The sequence below is a fragment of the Chelonia mydas genome, chromosome 7, assembly GCF_015237465.2.
Source record: "Chelonia mydas isolate rCheMyd1 chromosome 7, rCheMyd1.pri.v2, whole genome shotgun sequence".
NCBI lineage: Eukaryota > Metazoa > Chordata > Testudines > Cheloniidae > Chelonia > Chelonia mydas.
Window position 1 is genome coordinate 115,616,432 of NC_057853.1, and position 19,639 is coordinate 115,636,070.

At 44.0% G+C, this 19,639-nt stretch overlaps 1 protein-coding gene across 2 annotated transcripts in view; it reads left to right on the plus strand.

The window, feature by feature from the left end:
• The window catches only part of SORCS1 (sortilin related VPS10 domain containing receptor 1), a 392,569-nt gene that overhangs the window by 104,000 nt on the left and 268,930 nt on the right, over positions 1–19,639 (plus strand). For both annotated transcript variants that reach the window (XM_037905184.2, XM_043551774.1), the window contains exon 2: positions 15,637–15,704. In XM_037905184.2, the coding sequence (XP_037761112.2) occupies positions 15,637–15,704 (68 nt within the window). The remainder of the gene's footprint in view (positions 1–15,636; positions 15,705–19,639) is intronic.

Sequence of the window (19,639 nt, forward strand, 5' to 3'; positions counted from 1 at the left end):
AGATGCATTTTTAGCAACTGCTAGGGATTTTCATCCGAGCCCTCCTCTCTTCCCTGAAATGAAGTAGTTTTTGTATTGACAGCATCAACACATTCTGCATAATATAGAGGCCCAGTGAGAATAGACCTTTAAGAGGAATTTATTCAAGTCTGAAATGTGCACTTTATATTGGTTATTATCCCTAGATACTTGTTAAGGGATTACCATCCTAAATCTTTTCCCATAAACAAATAAAACCTTTGCATCCAAGGTTCAAGGAAAAACCTTAAATGACAACACTTGGGGGATAAGTTAAGGAGGAAGAATGAAGAATTGATGAGTTATTAACAGTTGTAATTTCCCACCTTGAATTATTGACAACAGGTGACGTTACAACCTTAGGGTTACAATCTATAAACAGCTCGGAAAATATGACCTTTGCATTACAATTGGTTTCAAGATGCCTTGTAGTTTGTTATAACAGCTGCCACTGGTGTATTTTGTTGCAGATTGAGAGAATGAGGGAATGCGAGTAACTGAAGAACTTCATTATATATTCAGGCAAATCTCTGCAAGACCTAGGAGATCTAACGGAGTGTGGGTGATGCGGCTTCTGTTGAGATGGGGTGAAACTGGTAGAAATTTTGGGTTGTAATTGATTTGCAGTCATGAAATAATTAGCTGGAGTGAGTAGCCTTAGCACTTTTTTTGTTTTGTTTTTTGTTTTGTTTTAAAGCAGGCAGAAACAGTGCATGTAGAAATATCAGAAAAGCAGAAAGTTCCTCCAGTTCCTCTTACAACCTTGCGGAGATCAGCAAGGGAGGCCGATTGGCTCTTTTAGTCATGGGTGTTTATGGAAAAATGAATGACCTAAATTCCAGTCCTGTTGTTATTCGTGTGCTATACTAGGTCATGCCTTATGAGACAGAATAAGAATATGGAGCCAGATTCAGCCCTGATATAACGCCATTGACTAAAATGCTTTTGCACCTGAGTACATGAAGACTCAGCTTGGCTCATTTTCTCTCAACTACTGTGGAGAGGCAATACTAGACAAAGCAGTTCTGGCATCCATACAGCTCACAAAAGACTTTCTTGATCCTATGACTGAGCCAAGTTCATACCTGATTTAACATCAATGGAAAGGAGTACTTGTGGCACCTTAGAGACTAACCAATTTATTTGAGCATGAGCTTTCGTGAGCTACAGCTCACTTCATCGGATGCATACATCAATGGAGTTACACTATAGGTGGGCCTGGTCCAATATATTCATTTATCTGTAATGTGGTACATTATATTGTTGAGTGTTAGTGTAGTAACCAGGGGGATTGTTACAGGGACCTATTTTTAGTCAGAAGACCACATTTATCCCTACACAGTGGAACACACCATTGTGAGGAATAATACGTTTGTTTCCTCATGCTCGTTGGGACATGCCTTTGAGATCTTTAGCTTGCTGGGGAAACCAGACTGCTGAGGACTGCGGGCAAAATTCTGCCCTCTTACCTGCACCGAGACTCCCTTGTTGCAGGTTTCATGCGCTTCACTTCCACTAAAGTCACTCATGTAATCAAGGCGGAATACGCAATAGAATTGCATCGTGGGAAGATGGATTTTGACCTGGTCCCTTTATTGCTAAAGAGGGTGAATTGGTGATTGAAAGTCAGAACTGACCTGAACCTTCTGCAGTTCATCTGCCCCTATCTCAGAGGAGGAGGAAGCATGAGATCTCGGGGTTAACGCTCAGGAATCAATCAGAATCCTGATTTTCATTCCTGGCTCTGTGTGCACAGCAAAGTCCCATAAACTCTCTGTGCCCCTTCTCTACCGTATCTATAATAATACTTACCTACCTCACAGAGCTGTTCTTAGGCTTGATCAGTTATTGTTTTTAATGTTCTTTTGGGCTATGCAGATGAAAGGCACTTACATTCGTAAGTACCACTCTCTCCGGCTGTCCCAGTATGAAAGTCTCACTTCAGAGATGCAATTCCCTTCCCCCTTGCTCCCCCCGCAAAAGTCTGTTACTCAAGGACATCACCCTTATCTTGGTTGTACTTGCCTCATGGCCATGCAGTGCCATTCAGTAATTCTGTCAAGTGGTATCTTTGCCTTGTGACAGAGTGCTAAAGAGTGATTTATTGCTTGAATACACATCACTTTCATGAAAGCGATTTGTTTAAACAACAGTAAAGCGCTAAATAAATTATTCATTGCATGCTAATTTTTCACTTTTATGTGCTGTAGTAAGTTTCAGAATAAGTAGTCTGTGAGGCATGATATATCTCACATTAATCCTGGGTGATTTTTCACTGCTAGTCCTTTCCCCGAGGAAGATCTTTTGCCTCAACCTTTATCTATGCAATATCTTTGCGATATTTTTCCATTTCTTCTGCAGAAAGGATCGGATGAATTATGCCTGGAGCTCCTGGTTGGAGGTTTGACGGCCGGCAGAGGAGATGCTTTATGTCTGGAGTTTATGGGTGCTACTAACCCCTTCAATAAATACTCTGGGTCTTACTGCAAGGCACAGCTACTAATACACCCTGCAAAGTAGGCATCCGATGAAGTGAGCTGTAGCTCACGAAAGCTTATGCTCAAATAAATTGGTTAGTCTCTAAGGTGCCACAAGTCCTCCTTTTCTTCTTGCAAAGTATGATGCTCACAAACAGCGTGTACATTTTCAAAATGTCTCTTTATACCATTTTCTTTGGAGATTTGCATGCTGTTTTCTTTTAGCTGCTGGTGGCTAGAGGGGCAGTCTGGTTTGCTCATAAATTAGGTGGTTGACTTGCTCCTCGCAGGTGTATTTTCACATGAGGATGCAGACTTTCTACTTCCACTTCAAAAATTTCTACTCGGCATATAAAATCGTCACTCCCCAGCAAAGCACAAAGACCACTGAATTGCTGTCAAGGCTGCAGTTGCATTACAGAGCAGTTAGGGGACATATCAGCTTGGTGTTTTTCTTTAATTGAACCTTTCACCCTTGCTGTGTATCCACACGAAAGCACCACCAGTAATTGTATGTTGAGTAAAAGTTGTTGATTGACACAGAAATTTTGTTCAGAATGCTTTCCGGGTTCAGCCTGTTCTGATCTTAATTCAGAAACAATCCCCCAAAGGCCCATGTTGATATACAATGAAATGAATAAACAGAAGGGTTTATTCTCCTCTTGATGCATACATTTAACTCTTATGCTAACAGACATTAAGCATCAAGAAAATAATAGACGGTTTGTGATAGATCCTACCCATTGAGACTTGGTCTTTGAAAAGCAGCCTGCTACATTCTTCACTGCATTCACCTGTACAGCTCTTCTGCATTAATATGCTTCAAGAAGACAGACAGATGTCTACAATTTGTGTCATGGCAAACCTGGTGGCTGAACTTTGTGACTTTGTCCTCACCCATAACTATTTCACATTTGGGGACAATGTATACCTTCAAATCAGCGGCACTGCTATGGGTACCCGCATGGCCCCACAGTATGCCAACATTTTTATGGCTGACTTAGAACAACGCTTCCTCAGCTCTCGTCCCCTAATGCCCCTACTCTACTTGCGCTACATTGATGACATCTTCATCATCTGGACCAATGGCAAAGAAGCCCTTGAGGAATTCCACAATGATTTCAACAGTTTCCATCCCACCATCAACCTCAGCCTGGACCAGTCCACACAAGAGATCCACTTCCTGGACACTATGGTGCTAATAAGCGATGGTCACATTAACACCACCCTATACCAGAAACCTGCTGACCGCTATTCCTACCTACATACCTGCAGCTTTCACCCAGATCACACCACGCGATCCATTGTCTACAGCCAAGCTCTAGGATACAACCGCATTTGCTCCAATCCCTCAGATAGAGACAAACACCTACAAGATCTCTATCAAGCATTCTTACAACTACAATACCCACCTGCTGAAGTGAAGAAACAGATTGACAGAGCCAGAAGAGTACCCACAAGTCACCTACTACAGGACAGGCCCAACAAAGAAAATAACAGAATGCCACTAGCCATCACCTTCAGCCCCCAACTAAAACCTCTCCAACGCATCATCAAGGATCTACAACCTATCCTGAAGGATGACCCATCACTCTCACAGATCTTGGGAGACAGGCCAGTCTTTGCTTACAGACAGTCCCCCAACCTGAAGCAAATACTCACCAGCAACCACACACCACACAACAGAACCACTAACCCAGGAACCTATCCTTGCAACAAGGCTGTTGCCAACTGTGTCCACATATCTATTCAGGGGACACCGTCATAGGACCTAATCACATCAGCCACACTATCAGAGGCTCATTCACCTGCACATCTACCAATGTGATATATGCCATCATGTGCCAACAATGCCCCTCTGCCATGTACATTGGTCAAACTGGACAGTCTCTACGTAAAAAAATAAATGGACACAAATCAGACGTCAAGAATGATAACATTCAAAAACCAGTCGGAGAACACTTCAATCTCTCTGGTCACTCGATTAGAGACCTAAAAGTGACAATTCTTCAACAAAAAAACTTCAAAAACAGAGTCCAACGAGAGACTGCTGAATTGGAATTAATTTGCAAACTGGATACAATTAACTTAGGCTTGAATAGAGACTGGGAGTGGATGGGTCATTACACAAAGTAAAACTATTTCCCCATGTTTATTCCCCCCCACACACACCCCACTGTTCCTCAGACATTCTTGTCAACTGCTGGAAATGGCCCACCTTCATTATCACTACAAAAGGTTTTCTCCCCCCTTCCCCCCCGGCTCTCCTGCTGGTATTAGCTCATCTTAAGTGATCACTTTCCTTACATTGTGTATGGTAACACCCATTGTTTCATGTTCTCTGTGTATATAAATCTCCTCACTGTATTTTCCACTGAATGCATCTGATGAAGTGAGCTGTAGCTCACGAAAGCTTATGCTCAAATAAATTGGTGAGTCTCTAAGGTGCCACAAGTACTCCTTTTCTTTTTGCGAATACAGACTAACACGGCTTCTACTCTGAAATCTGATCCCCAGATGTGACGTTCTGCCAGTGAGAAGAAAGCTATTGTACCTTTACTTTGGGAATCCAAGCATCTCTGCTTCTGGCCCTCATGACAACTAATTTTCTGGATCCTTCCTTTTAACTGCTTTTCTTGTACTCATGATGATCTTTGTTAATTATTTGTCGTATGGTAGCACTCAGAACTAGTGCTGGTTGGAAAATTCTCCGTTGAATTAGTTATTCAGAATCATTTGTGAAAATCTTTGAAAATCCCCATGTCAGTAGACTGCCAAAACAACTCATTGAGAATGTTTTCTTTTTCAAACTTCAAAACACATGCTGTGTGGGGGAGTTACATAAGTCAGGTGGTATGGTTTCTATTCTCTGATTGGATGACGTACGCAACTAACCGTACAGCCCAAACTGAGAATTTTGGCTATTAAAATGCAATGCATGAAAACTTCAAGTCATTCTGAAAGCTGCATGATCATAGACAGCCAGCATGCTTTTGAAAACTTATGTTCAAACTAGCTTTCATTGGTGTATCTGAGTTATTGGCACATTTTATTGCTGAGAGTGGCACAGAATTGGTCTCCATAGTTTACTACGGGATTCACAGGACAGTGAAGAGCCAGAAATACATGTGCAAGTCAGCTAAGTTGATTTTGGGTGCCCCCTAGTGGAATATACCACATACCTGGTCATGATAGTGTGGTCAACACTAACTAGACCAGCGTTTTTCAAACTTCGGGTAGCAACCCAGTACTGGGTTGCAGCATGTAAGGCACTGGGTCGCTCGGGTCAGCACCACTGACCGGAACGTTAAAAGTCCCATCGGCGGTGCTGCCCAGCTAAGGCAGGCTAGTGCCTACCTGTTCTGACACTGTGCTGTGCTCCGGAAGTGGCCAGCAGCGGGTCCAGCTTCTAGGCAGGGGGCCACGGGGTCCCCGCGCTGGCCCCTCCCTGAGCACCAGCTCCACACTCCCATTAGCCAGGAACCGGCCAATGGGAGCTGGGCAGGTGGTGCCTGCGGGCGAGAGTTGTGCGAAGCTGCTTGCGTGCTTCCGCCTAGGAGCCGGACCGGCTGCTGGCTGCTTCCGGGGCGCAACGCGGTCCACGGTGCCAGGACAGGTGGGAAGCCTGCCTCTGCACCCTGGCTGTGCTGCTGACTGGGAGCCACTGGAGGTAAGTCCATGCCCCAACCCTGTGCCTCAATCCCCTGCCCCAGCCCCGAGCCCCCCCCAAAAGCTGGAATCCCTTCCTGCATCCCAAACCTCTCATTCCCAGCCCCACCCCAGAGCCCATACCCCCTCCTGCATCCCAACCCTTGCCCCAGCCCTGAGCGCCTCCCCAACCCAGAACACCTTCCTACACCCCAAACCCCTCATCCCTGGCCCCACCCCAGAGCCTGCACTCACTACCCAGAACCCTGACCCCCTCCTGCACCCCAACCCCCTGCCCCAGCCCAGAGACCCCTTCCACACCCTGAACCCCCTCATTCCCGGCCCCACCCCACAGCCCCTCACCCCAACCCTCTGCCCCAGACTTGAGCCCCTCCCACACCCCAAGCCCCTCCCATACCCCAAACCTCTCATCCCCAGCTCCATTGGGTCATGGACATCAACAATTTTCTTCAGCTGGGTCCCCTGACAAAATGTTTGAAAACCACTGGTCTAGACAACTGATGCCCATATAGTGCTGTCAACACTGATGTCCATTACTATTGTTATTTATTGATTTGTCTTATGGTGGCATCTAAAGACCCCAACCTAGTTTTTTTTTTTTTTTGCGGGGGAGGCATTGTGCTAGGAGAAGAGCTTACAATCTAAACAGACAAGACAGACAAAGGGTGGGAGGGTAAAGGGAGGCAGAGAGAGAGATTAAGGCTTTGTCTTCACTGACACTAACACGGAATAGTTATCTCACTGTGAAATCCGAGGTGGAGACAAGGCACTTGTAGTTTTTGATGTGAGGTAGCTAGATGGGGTCTTCACTATACTCCCTGCTCCTAGTTGACCTCACGTAGTTTACTGCAAGGTAAACCTACAGTGCCTTGTCTCCACTATATTCTTACAGCACGATAGTTAACATGCATTAGTTGTCCTAGGGTAAAAACACCCTTTTATTGACTTTGTGGTGGGAAGAGCGGTGGAGCTGCCGGCGAATTGCCGCCGTGAGACACGGACTGCCATCCCATTCGGAATGCCGCCCCAAGCACCTGCTTGGAAAGCTGGGGCCTGGAGCCAGCCTTGCCTGTGGCTTGGAAAAACAAAAGCATCTTTGGGCTTGTCTTCACAGCAACAAATAGCTCAAGTTGCTCCATTCGACCTAGCCTACCTTGCACAACACCACTCAAACTGGGATTGGATTAGCCTGTGGTGGGTTGTAGCTGGTAGCTAGGTGTACTCAAGCTTCAACTCGCTCCCCTGGTGTTCACCTTAAACGTGCTAGCTAGATTGAGTTTGATGCACCACTTCACTTGAACGTGAGATTTATGAGTGTGGAAGGGAGTTGGGTTAGGGGCAACTCTTAAGTTACACCTGGAGGTAACCCTGCAGAGAAAGACAAGCCCTTTGTCAGCTACCGGGGCGATAGGTGCCCATATTAGAAATTAATTTGCAGCAAAACAGTATAAAACAAAGTTTATGCTAGACACAAATGTGACAGGAAGGGACTGCCAATCTCTTGTCCATTTGGATTTTAAGCAATTCAGGGCAGGCCTTGCGACATTTTTTGTCTATAATCAGGTTTTTAAGGACCGTTAAGTGTGTACCTATTTGATAAGCAACACAAGTCGACACAAATTTTAAATCTGTCACGTTACTCCCTCTCTCTCCCATCTCCACAGTGCAATGCAGAGCCAGAAAGTCTACTGCTGTGGATGAGACTCAAATCCCAGTATAGGTCATAGTGCCTTGGGATGCTGTCTTGTTACCACGGCAATCTCCCATACCCAGGAGTCACTGTATGAGGGCGTTGCCGTGGTAGACGCGGCTTGGTGAGGCTGCGGCAGTGTTGCAATAGCTATGGCCGGTTCTGACAGCGGGCCTGGAGGGGGCTCCCAGCACAGCCAAGGGGCCAAAGACACCAGAATGCAAGGTGTGGGGGAGCCTGCAGTCTTCCTGGCCCAGTGGAACAGAGACCCCTGGCCAGGACTGCAAGGACAAGCCCCGAGCTGCGGGATAGGCCACCCCATGGATGAATGTTTCCGACCCAGGGATGCCTCCTGACTGGTGAGAGAGGCTGTGACAGCAGAGCCGCTGCTGCAGGGCTAGTGATGCTAGATCACTGCAGTCACGAGGTGCAGGGGGAAGCTGTGGTCCTCGTAGGGCAAAGCGTAGACCCTCCCCACACACACACCTCCCCTGGCCAGGACTGCAAGGAGATGGACATATACTGGAATTTATGAGACTTTGTGATAGTTCCATCACCTCTCAAAAAAGTCATCAGCCAGCACTGCCAGCCACTGTTATTTGGGTGAGTAGATTTAGGCCAAGATTTTCCAGAGTTATTAGTGATTTTGTGCTCCCAAAGCGGGGACGTCTGATTTTCAGAAAGTGCTGAGCGTTCAGCCTCTGAAAGCCAGGCCCTTTTAAGGTGTATGTCTGGTTGAGGACCCAAAATCCAAGGTGTCCAAAACAACTAGGTTCTTTAGAAAGTGTTGGCAATTCACTCTAGGCTCCCAAGTTTCAAAAACTTGGCCACCATAATGTAGAGCTGATTGAAATTTTTGTTCATGAAAATGTTTTGGGTTGTGAGGCACAATGACTTTTCAACCAAAATGGAAGTTTTCTAACTGCTGCTTGCTGCCCTGTCATTTGAGGACCAGATGACCTGCAGGCCATCACCTGTGTCTGGGCCTCAAAACATCACCTGGTATGCAGCCAATTAGTCACGGGTGGAGCTAAGCCCCCCTCTGCCAAAGGGCCATCCCATCCTGTGCCACTTCCCTTAACCAGGAAAAGGTGAGAAACCCATTTCAAAACCACCTTACTTCAGGGGCATGGAAGCAAAGCTGTATCTTTGCCTGTAATAACAGAGTTTATATCTCTGGAAAGAACCAAAGAGTAAAGTTTCTCTTTTCATCTCAGTTTTTAAAAGAGCTCACATCAGAGCAGGCATAAAACCAGATTTTCAGCTCGTGTGTGTGTGTGTATGTGACGCATCACTATTTTGGCTGTTCTTTTCTTCTTGCACTTGTTAGTTTGTATTGATTGGTAAATGTGGGGAGTGGGAAAGGGAAAAAAAAACAAGGGCGAAGGGTGAGAAATTCTGTTTCATTTCATTACTGCGTTCCATCACAGCCCATATTCTGACACTTAGAACAACATAATATGCATGTCTTTGATCATTAGGTTCCTCTAAGCTATCTAGCGACAGCCCGGGAAAACAAAGCAAAAAACCAACCGCTGTAACAACAAAACCCACCACAGTATTAAACACAGACTAACCTTTTGCAGTCTGAATAACAAAGAAATGCAAACAGCAAAGGAGAAATAATACTTTTTAAAAAAAGATGGACTTGCACAGGTTATTGAAATAACAGTTTAACAAAAAGTGCCTAAGGGAATTTGGCATAAATAAGCAATTTTGCTGCCCAGGTGTTCACATTGCCTGTGTGTCTTGGGTTGGAGTAACCATCCTGCTGCTGCTTCAGGAAAAGTGAATGGAAAAGAGAGACTGTTGTGGAGATGTTCTCTGATGAAACCTAAGAGATATGTTATGTGTGCAGCATCTGGTGCAGAAGTGTGTTGAAGTCAGAATCCCTACACAGAGAGATGGCAGAAAAAGTAGTTTTGTGGTCAAGGCTCTGGACTGGGAATTTGGAGCGCTGGCCTTACTTCTTGGCTCTGCTATGGACTCACTGTGTGACCTTGGATAAGTCCTTTAATCTCTCATCTACTGTGATGGGAGGGGGTTGTCTGTATGATTCTAGAATAAGATGCGATTGACTAGTATAAGGTGACCAGATACCACAGTGATGGGCATAGACTAAGAACCTAGATAGACATCACCAAGTAATGAAATAACAAAAATGCCTTCTATTTGTATGGTGTCCCTTCCCAAGAAGGATCTGAAAGTGCTCTCCTCATAATGATCCAGATGTGAATGTGTTTCACAGATAACTAGGCTTGGAGGGATTAGACTTTTATTGCTAAATGTTGGTAAACGTTGATTTTGTGGAGGGGGGAGGGATAGCTCAGTGGTTTGAGCATTGGGCTGCTAAACCCAGGGTTCTGAGTTCAATCCTTGAGGGATCTGGGGCAAAAAATGGGGATTGGTCCTGCTTTGAGCAGGGGGTTGGACTAGATGACCTCCTGAGGTCCCTTCCAATCCTGATATTCTATGATTTCACCATACACCGACAAACTGAAAAAAAAAATTCAATATATAACATTAGAAATTTACATACAGGCAAAGTCAGAAAAATTCCACTTGAGAACTCATTAGAGTTAGATTTAAGGATATTTATTTTGTATATTTTGACATGTGATGTATGTAGACAACTTGTGTTTTAATTATTGTAAAACTTTAACCTTTTGAATCTGAATGTCTACTATAATTAAATAATTATTGTCTGACCCTCCCAATCTCCTGTGACTGTGAAAATTTAAATAGATGAAAATGTAAAAAAATGCATGCAATTATCGGTTTTAAACAGTTGTGAACATTTAAATTGCCAAAAATTGAAAAAAAAAATAAAATAAACATTGATTTTAGCTGTTGAAATTATAAAAATAAAAAGAAGAAAAAATTGAATTCTGCCAAGCCTGCAAATAACAGATCCTGCTGTCATTGAAATCAGTGGATACATTCCCATTAACATAGATGGGAGTAGGATAAAGAGAATTTATATAATTTGTATTGAGATTACCCATCCACCACTGGGAGCCATCGTGTGCCAGCACAATATTATTAAGGAGCAAAGAACCACTTCCCTAAATGGGATTTTACTCTCTTGAGCTTTTCATCAGATTTGTAGAATGCAGAGTAATTCCTAGAACAGGTTTGAAAAATTTTGACAAAACCGTTTGTCATCAGCAAATACGGTTCTGTTGAAACTGAAATCCTTTGTGAAATGGTGTCAGTTTCGCTGAAATTTTGTTTTGGAGGGAACAAAGGTTATAACAAAGCAGAAACTTCCTGATGTCATGTCATGAATTTAAGCTCTCTGGCTCATCTTTTTAAAGTGTTATGTGGGTTTCCTTTGAGTATGAGGACTGATAGGTTAGATATAGAGTGATTGCTTTGTGAAAAGTTTCAGAGTAGCAGCCGTGTTAGTCTGTATTCGCAAAAAGAAAAGGAGTACTTGTGGCACCTTACAGACTAACCAATTTATTTGAGCATAAGCTTTCGTGAGCTATAGCTCACTTCATCGGATGCTGCCTGCCACAAGTATTTACACGACAATGAATGGCCCTCAGATATCCACCCCAAACACATTGCCAAACTCATCCATTTCATCCTTACCCATAACAATTTTACATTCAATGACAAATACTTTGTCCAAACAATGGGAACAGCACTGGGTACTGGGAGGGCGTCCCAATATGCCAACCTCTTCATGGGCCGTCTTAAAGAAGCAGAACAGCAAATGCAAAACCTGGCACACATATCTCCACTGTAACAATGATCAGCACTGCCTGCAACACACCTTTCAAGATCCATGGGTCCTACGTGTGGTGTACCTCTTCCAAAGCACTAAATGCCCCAATATCAACTAAATGGGTGAAACTAGAAAATCACTCGAATGGACTCACACAGGAAAAAGATAAAAGACAAAAACACCATATCACCTGTGGGTGAACACTTTTCATTAAGCAATTGTTTAGACCTGCAGCTTCTCCCCTCCCCATAGGTACTCCACCTCCTTTAGAGGCGGTAGCCTTTTCAACTGGACAAGCCCACCCGTCAACCCCTGTCAATACGGGCGTTGGGGGGTGGAGGGGTGTTAGGTCAGCATTTTCCACACCTCTGAGCAATGCAGTGATATCAACATAAGTTGGTAGTGTAGACCAAGCCAAACTCTGACCTATCAGTCCTCATCCTCAAAGGAAACCTGCACAACATTTCCAAGAGACGACCCTAGGAGCTTAAATTCATAATTTTGCTAGACACGAAAAATTATAGTCTTAATAAAGACACTGGATTTATGGCTTTTTAGAACAATCTGTAACCCACTATCTTCCCCCCTTTTTCCTATAACTACAGGGGTGTTAATGGGCCACTTAACTTTCAGTGATCCCTTAGAATATGTGCTAACTACTTATGAGATCAAACAAATAGTTTAGCATATTTAGCAGTGACACTATGAGTACCTTTCCCAGACCTATAGAAGAGCTCTGTGTAGCTCGAAAGCTTGTCTCTCTCCACAACAGAAGTCAGTCCAACAAAAAAATATTACCTTGCTCACCTTGTCTCTCTAATATCCTGGAACCGACATGGCTACAACAAAACTGCATATAACATAGGCAGCGACTCTGTGGGTGCTCCGGGGCTCAAGCACCCACAGAAAAAAAATAGGGGTGCTCATCACTCACCAGCCACAGTGGTTCTGCCTTGGGGCTGGCTGCCGATCAGCGAGTGGCTGGTGGGAGGAGCTTGGGGGAGGGGGCAGAGAGGAGGGAATGGTGGGTGGAAGAGGGAGCCTTGGGGGAAAGAAGGGGACAGGAAGAAGCAGAGCGAGGGCAGAGCCTTGGGGGAAGAGGCCAAGCGAGAGCAGGGCCTCCACCTGGAGTGTTGACGGAGGATCTGCTCCAACTAATCTATGTAATCTCTCTGTTTTGAGAGGACAAGTGGGAAAGAAGGGAGACATGCTAACCTTTCGTTATGCTCCTGTTCAGTTGTAGACAACCGGAGAGCTCTCTGTTTTAACTCAGGGAATGTGGGCTGCACTGCTTCCCCCTTTGGAGATCTGGTAGATTTACTCAACTGGTTTAGAGGCAGCAAGTCTAGTGGTTAGAGCAGATGATACAGAGGGCAAAAAACCTGGCTTCTTTTCCCCCTTTACTGCTGGCTCACTATGTGCCTTTGGCAAAGGTTGCATAAAGTCTCAGGACCTCAGTTTCCCCATCTGCAAAATGGGGGATTGTAATCATTATCCACCCTACGAGAGCACTTTGTCCTTTGGGTCACTACTCAAGCTGGGTGGAGAATGGACATCACTTTGCTGAACACACTGAGGGACAGTGACAACATAATTCTGTATCTTTAACACACAGCTGCCTGCTGCCAATGATAACCATTCCTGAGAGGGTTGTGATTGAAATTTAGCACTTACAAAGCCTTAATTGGCACGTGTCTTTGTTAAGTATATGCACCCTCTGTGGGAATGCTATCTGACATCCCAATAGGGTGCCGGCACCTACTACATGCTAGCATTCTCTTTAAGAGGCACTTGTACTAATATACAGAATAATCAACTTTCCTGCACTGCAGCTGTAGGGCGGTATTGTAGACACTTCCTCCATTGACGGAGGGGTTTTTCCATCAATGTAGCTAATCCACATCCTTGAGAGGGGGCAGATAGGTTGACAGCAAGAATTCTTCCGTCGACCTAGCTGCATCTACAACCAGGCTTTAGGCTGACTTTACTACAGCACTCAGGAAGCAAAATTTGTCACAGCCCTGAGCGACATAGCTAGGTAGATCTAATAATTAAGTGTAGACCAGGCCTGAAGCTTAACTTCCAAGATCTTCACCCTATTTCCTTGCCTGACCCCACAGCATAATTTTCCTCCAGGGCAGATTGGCAGAGGTCCTGGAGGTTTTTCGCCTTCCTCTGCAGTGTGGGGCACGGGTCACTTGCTGGAGGATTCTCTGCACCTTGAAGTCTTTAAACCATGATTTGAGGACTTCAATAGCTGAGACATAGGTTAGGGGTTTGTTACAGGAATGGGTGGGTGAGATTCTGTGGCCTGCGTTGTGCAGGAGGTCAGACTAGACGATCATAATGGTCCCTTCTGACCTTAAAAGTCTATTATTCTGTGATTCATGGGGCTGGAAGTAGGATTCTGGGCCTTGAGCTGTAAAAAATATAGGCATCTACCAGCTGAGCTACACAAGATGTCTCTTAACAACAGTAGAACCTCAGAGTTACGGACACCTTGGGAATGGAGGTTGTCCATAACTCTGAAATGTTTGTAACTCTCAACAACGTTTGGGCTCCGGATCCAGCAGCTGACACTCCAGGCCAGGTTTCAGCAGCAGCTGAGCTCCCTACTCAGCACTTGCATGAGTTTGCAGTGTGTGTGTGTGTCCTCCTGGGTGATGGGGTAAAAACAGCATGTCCCCTTCCCGGCGGGAAGGAAGGGATGAAAGCGGTGCAGACCCCAGTGCTGTCCTGTTCTGCTGGCTCCAGCTGCCTTGGGCTGGCAGCCCCAGCATCTTGCTGTAAGTGGCTGCCCCGTGCGTAGGGGTGGGGGTGAGAACAGGGACAAGCAGCCCAGGTGTGCCCACCTTTAAGATGCAATACAGCATTTGCTTTTAAAAAATGTTTTGGTCTCTGCTGCTGCCTGACTGGTTACTTCCAGTTTCACTTGGTGTCTAGTTGACAGGTCAGTCCATAACTCTGGGGTCCGTACCTTTGAGGTTCTACCGTAGGTCTCTTTCTCATCTTTGTGGGCCCACCACTAGAGGGCATCATCATCATATTCACACACAATGATAGGAGGTTTACATGGGACGCCCAGGAGCTAAGCCTACACTTCTTTCTATGCGAGGACAATGGGACCATTTGTGTTAGTACATTGTACTCGTGTCAGTAAAGGGTGAAAGATCTGGCCCAGAAATCCTTAATTTAAAGCAAAACTCAGCATAGTTAATCGAATCATAAGGTATGATTAGGTTGCCTGACAGGGATTTTTGATCCCTAAGCAAAATGTTGGAAGGTATCCCAAATCTCATGCTTTGGAATTTAAGCCACTCTCTACTTTTTAACGGTTAGACTGAGGCCTTAAATGGGGGGCAGATTAGCCCACATTGGCCTTCTTCAGGGTTCTTACATCTTCTTCTGGCACTGACCACCATGGAAGACAAGATTCTGGCTGAAAAGGACCTCTGCTCCATTCCAGGCTGGTGGTTCCCATGCTCAGGAATCCCAGTGTATCAGGGGGTAGCCGTGTTAGTCTGTATCCACAAAAACAACAAAGAGTCCAGTGGCACCTTAAAAACTAACAGATTTATGTGAGCATAAGCTTTTCGTTTTATGTCTGCATCTGTAATTTTCACTCCATGCATCTAAAGAAGTGGGGTTTTTACCCATGAAAGCTTATGCTCAAATAAATCTGTTAGTCTTTAAGGTGCCACTGGACTCCTTGTTGTTCCAGTGGAAGGCAATCACTCTTTCTGCCACATACTGCAGATATCCTCCTGTATCTAAAAGTATTTTGGCTGGCATATCAGCCCCCTCACCCGCTTTGCCTCCTGGTGGAAGAAGGCACTGTAAAATGTTACCGCAGCACTGAACAGGGAAAGGTTCGCTCAGTCTACAGCATCTGCAAGCACTTCTCATGTCAGTTTAGCCAAATGCTTTAACAATTCGTTCAATTATGTTAAGCACCCATTAAAGGAATCCTAAACCCTCCCTCGGGTCATTTCAGTTCTAGGAGATTGTAATTGTTTCAGACTAACCACGGTTTTGTCTTTTGCCTCCAGGTGATTCTAATTCTGACCAAGCTGTATGACTATAGCCTGGGGAGCATCACCGAGAGCTCGCTTTGGAGGTATGTAGATAAATTGAAGGAATAATTATCGTCTTACTTAAACACGAACACTCCGGTACGGTTCTTTTATTGAATTTAATTGGATTTTTTACATGCTGGAAGGTTCACAGCTAAGCTCTTTCTTGCACTCTCGCTCTTTCTCTCTTTTAGTCCTCTGTTCTCTCATTCTTGGGGATGATGGGACTGAGGTCTGATTGTCTTGTTCAACTAGCTCGATAATGCATTTCATGTAACTGTCACTTAGGGTTTTCTTTGTTTTGTGTTGTTTTACACACAATCCTGTTTGGAATTAATAAACCAATTGATCGAAACCCAACCAACAACCCCCCTGTTTTGATCTGTAACCCTTGAATTTCAGTTTGCAATGGCAAGAGCTCCATCCCATAAAGCTGCCCCAGTGATCCTAGAGTAGAACCACAGAGTTTGGGACACCTCGGGAATGGAGGTTGTTCGTCACTCTGAAATGTTCGTGACTCTGAACAAAACGCTATGGTGGTTCTTTCAAAAGTTTACAACTGACCATTGACTTAATACAGCTTTGAAACCTTACTATGCATAGAAAAATGCTGCTTTTAATCATCTTAAATTAAATGAAACAAGCACAGAAACAGTTTCCGTACTTTGTCAAATCATTTTTTTAAACTTTCCCTTTATTTTTTTTTAGTCGTTTACATTTAACACAGTACTGTACTGTATTTGCTTTTGTGTGTGTGTGTGTGTGTGTGTGTGTGTGTGTCTGCTGCTGCCTGATTGCATATTTCGGGTTCCAAATGAGGTGTGTGGTTGGCTGGTCAGTTCAGAACTCTGGTGTTCATAGCTCTGAGGTTCTGTTATACCTCATGTGTAATGCCTGTAGGGGTGCCCCTGTGTTTGAGGACTGGTCAAGTGAATAGTAAGGGTTTCCTAGCCCACATCCATTGTTATTAGGACTGGGTGGACTGATCACCACTTCACATTTCCATGTTCCCTTCTCTTGTAGAGGTTTATGAATAGACCAGGCACATTATGCAGGTTGAAATGAAGTTGTCTGCCTACACTTACTGCTTGACTGCGAGTGTCGTGTAGTGGTTAGAGCAGATGGCCTGTTAGTCAAGACTCCTGGGTTCCCAGTTCTCTGGTTGTATTATAGTAACTCTTGCTGAGGTCAACAGAAGCTGCTCATATGCTGTGAGGGAAGAGAAAAGCAGTAAGCCCCTGAATTGTTTCCCAAAGTTGTTACTGACATGCTCCGTGTGCATGAGCAAGCTGCTGCTGCCTCAGTTTACCCTTTTGTAAGAAGGGTATAGGCATGTTTATCTACCTCACAGGAGTGTAGTCTTTTCGGAGGGTTAATTAGTTAAGGGCATATGCTACCTTATTTCCACCTGCTGAACTCTTATGGGCAATTCATGAGTTTTGTGCAATGATCACAGCTAAAGCCCTCTCTTGGGCTCCTGATGCACGTGCTTAACTTGAAGCTCATGAGCGATCCTGCTGTCTCCAATGTTGTTGTCACTCTCACATGCATATTGAGGACGTGCGTCAGATTTTTCAGCCTCTGAGCTATCTGGGAATGTTTCCCATTGACTTCAGTGGGCTTCAGCTTGACCCTCGAGTTTGTCAATTGCTTCGAGAACCTCAGAGGAAGAATTTCAGAGTAACAGCCGTGTTAGTCTGTATTTGCAAAAAGAAAAGGAGTACTTGTGGCACCTTAGAGACTAACCAATTTATTTGAGCATACGCTTTCGTGTAGCTCACTTCATCAGATGCATACTGTGGAAAGTACAGAAGACGTTTTTATACACACAAACCATGAAAAAATGGGTGATTGTCACTACAAAAGGTTTTCTCTCCCCCCACCCCACTCTCCTGCTGGTAATAGCTTATGTAAAGTGATCACTCTCCTTACAATGTGTATGATAATCAAGGTGGGCCATTTCCAGCACAAATCCAGGTTTTCTCCCCCCCCCGAACACCTCCCCCCCAAAAAAAACATTCTTCAGAGGAAGAATGTTCATATGAGTGTCAAGTATGGTTTTTTTTCTATTTTCTTCTCCTCTCTTTCCTGGTGAAATCCATTTTCTTTGCTTCACCGATGGCCATGAGTGAGGATCCTTGTGATGGTCCCATTGGAGGTCTCCCATTTTTGGTGTAATAGGGGAGAAAATGATGGAAGGGCACTTATTATTTAAAGCATCTGACACACTTGTTTAAAAAAATCAAGGAAAATAGAAATAAGAAGGAGGAAAAAAATATCCTTCATTTCTCTGATTTGTTTGATTCCGTGAGAGCTGATGTTGGCCAGTGAAAGACCACACTATCCCTGGTTTACTTTGCTTTCACACATTGGTGACTGTTTCCAAAAGATAGAGGAGAAAGGGAGGTCTTTCTGTATCTACACACAACCTAGGAAAAGTGTCTTCTCTGTGATACACGGCATACAAATAACACACTTCATATTAAAGGTACATTAATAAAGTGCTGGAAAATGATTAGCTGTTGTTTATAAGTAGAGCTGTTTATGAGTAGTTTGTGTTATAACTGGTCAGAAGTAGAGCTATGTGGATTACTGATGTTTTGGTTCACTCACAGTTCTGAAAAACTGAACACAAATTAGATTGGGTTGACCTGAAACCATTTTTCTTTTTAAATATTCAGCTAAATGAAAAGTCAAAAAATTGCTATGGGTCAAACGAAGTGAAAGATTTTCATTAATAAGATGCAAAGAAATTTCAAAACAAAAGGAATTTTGAATTTAAAAAAATGAAACTTAAAAAATGTCAAAACAAAACATTGAGGTTTTTTTTCAGATTGTTCAAGTATTTTTTTCAACCAAAACAATTCAGAGAAATTAACATGAATTTGCAAAATGTGTTTTGATGTTAAAAAACCTTTGGCTGAAAAATTTTGCCCAGTTCTAGTTATAAACTCGGCAGTCGAAGATGTTATCGATGGTCATGAGCAGTCTATTGACCAGTTGGGCTCTATAGCAATCTATAACACACACTGCCTACTGATAATAGCATACAGATTTACTTTCTTTATAAAGATACTAATATTGGGCAGGATGGCATTTCTTTTGAATTCCTCAGCCAATTTAACTTCAGTCCCATCCTATTTCTGCAGTGATAATGTATGGAGCTTCTCACAAATCCAGTGAGTAAAAAAGATACTGGCAGTTGACTTGTGTATGTGAGAAAAACAGCAAAAGGGAGAGGCAAGGAAATAGGGTGAAGATCTTGGGAGTTAAGCTTCAGGCCTGGTCTGCACTTAATTATTAGATCTACCTAGCTATGTCGCTCAGGGCTGTGACAAATTTTGCTTCCTGAGTGCTATAGTAAAGTCAGCCTAAAGCCTGGTTGTAGATGCAGTTAGGTCGATGGAAGAATTCTTGCTGTCAACCTAGCTGCCCCCGTCAAGGACGTGGATTAGCTAAATTGATGGAAAAACCCCTCCGTCAAGATAGGAAGTGTCTACAATACGGCCCTATAGCTGCAGTGCTGTAGCTGTCCCACTCTAGCGGCTGTAGTGTAGACATACCCTTAGTGGATCAATAGACTCTTGGTGGCAAGTGAGATGCTGCCTCTGAAGCAAGCGAATGAGATTTCTTGCCGGCTGGACCTGGCATTAACTACACCCTAATCCTCTCGATAGATTTTTTTTCCCACCATTCTTGGGTTGTATTTATTTATTTTATTCAGTCAAGAAAGAGAAAAGAGGGAGAAGCAAAGATTATCTCATGCTGAGCAATTATTTGAGGTTTTATTTTTCTTCCTCTCCCAGTTATCTCTTGGCTCACAAAGAGGATTACACTTTGAGACTTGGGAGAAGATGGTGATTTTTACTACAGGAGCAAGATAAGCTTAGGTCTGAGATAAATAAAATAACAAACAGATATAGAGTCTGTGAGGGGAAATAATCTTCTCCCTTTTCTTTTTTTGTTGTGATCGGAGTTC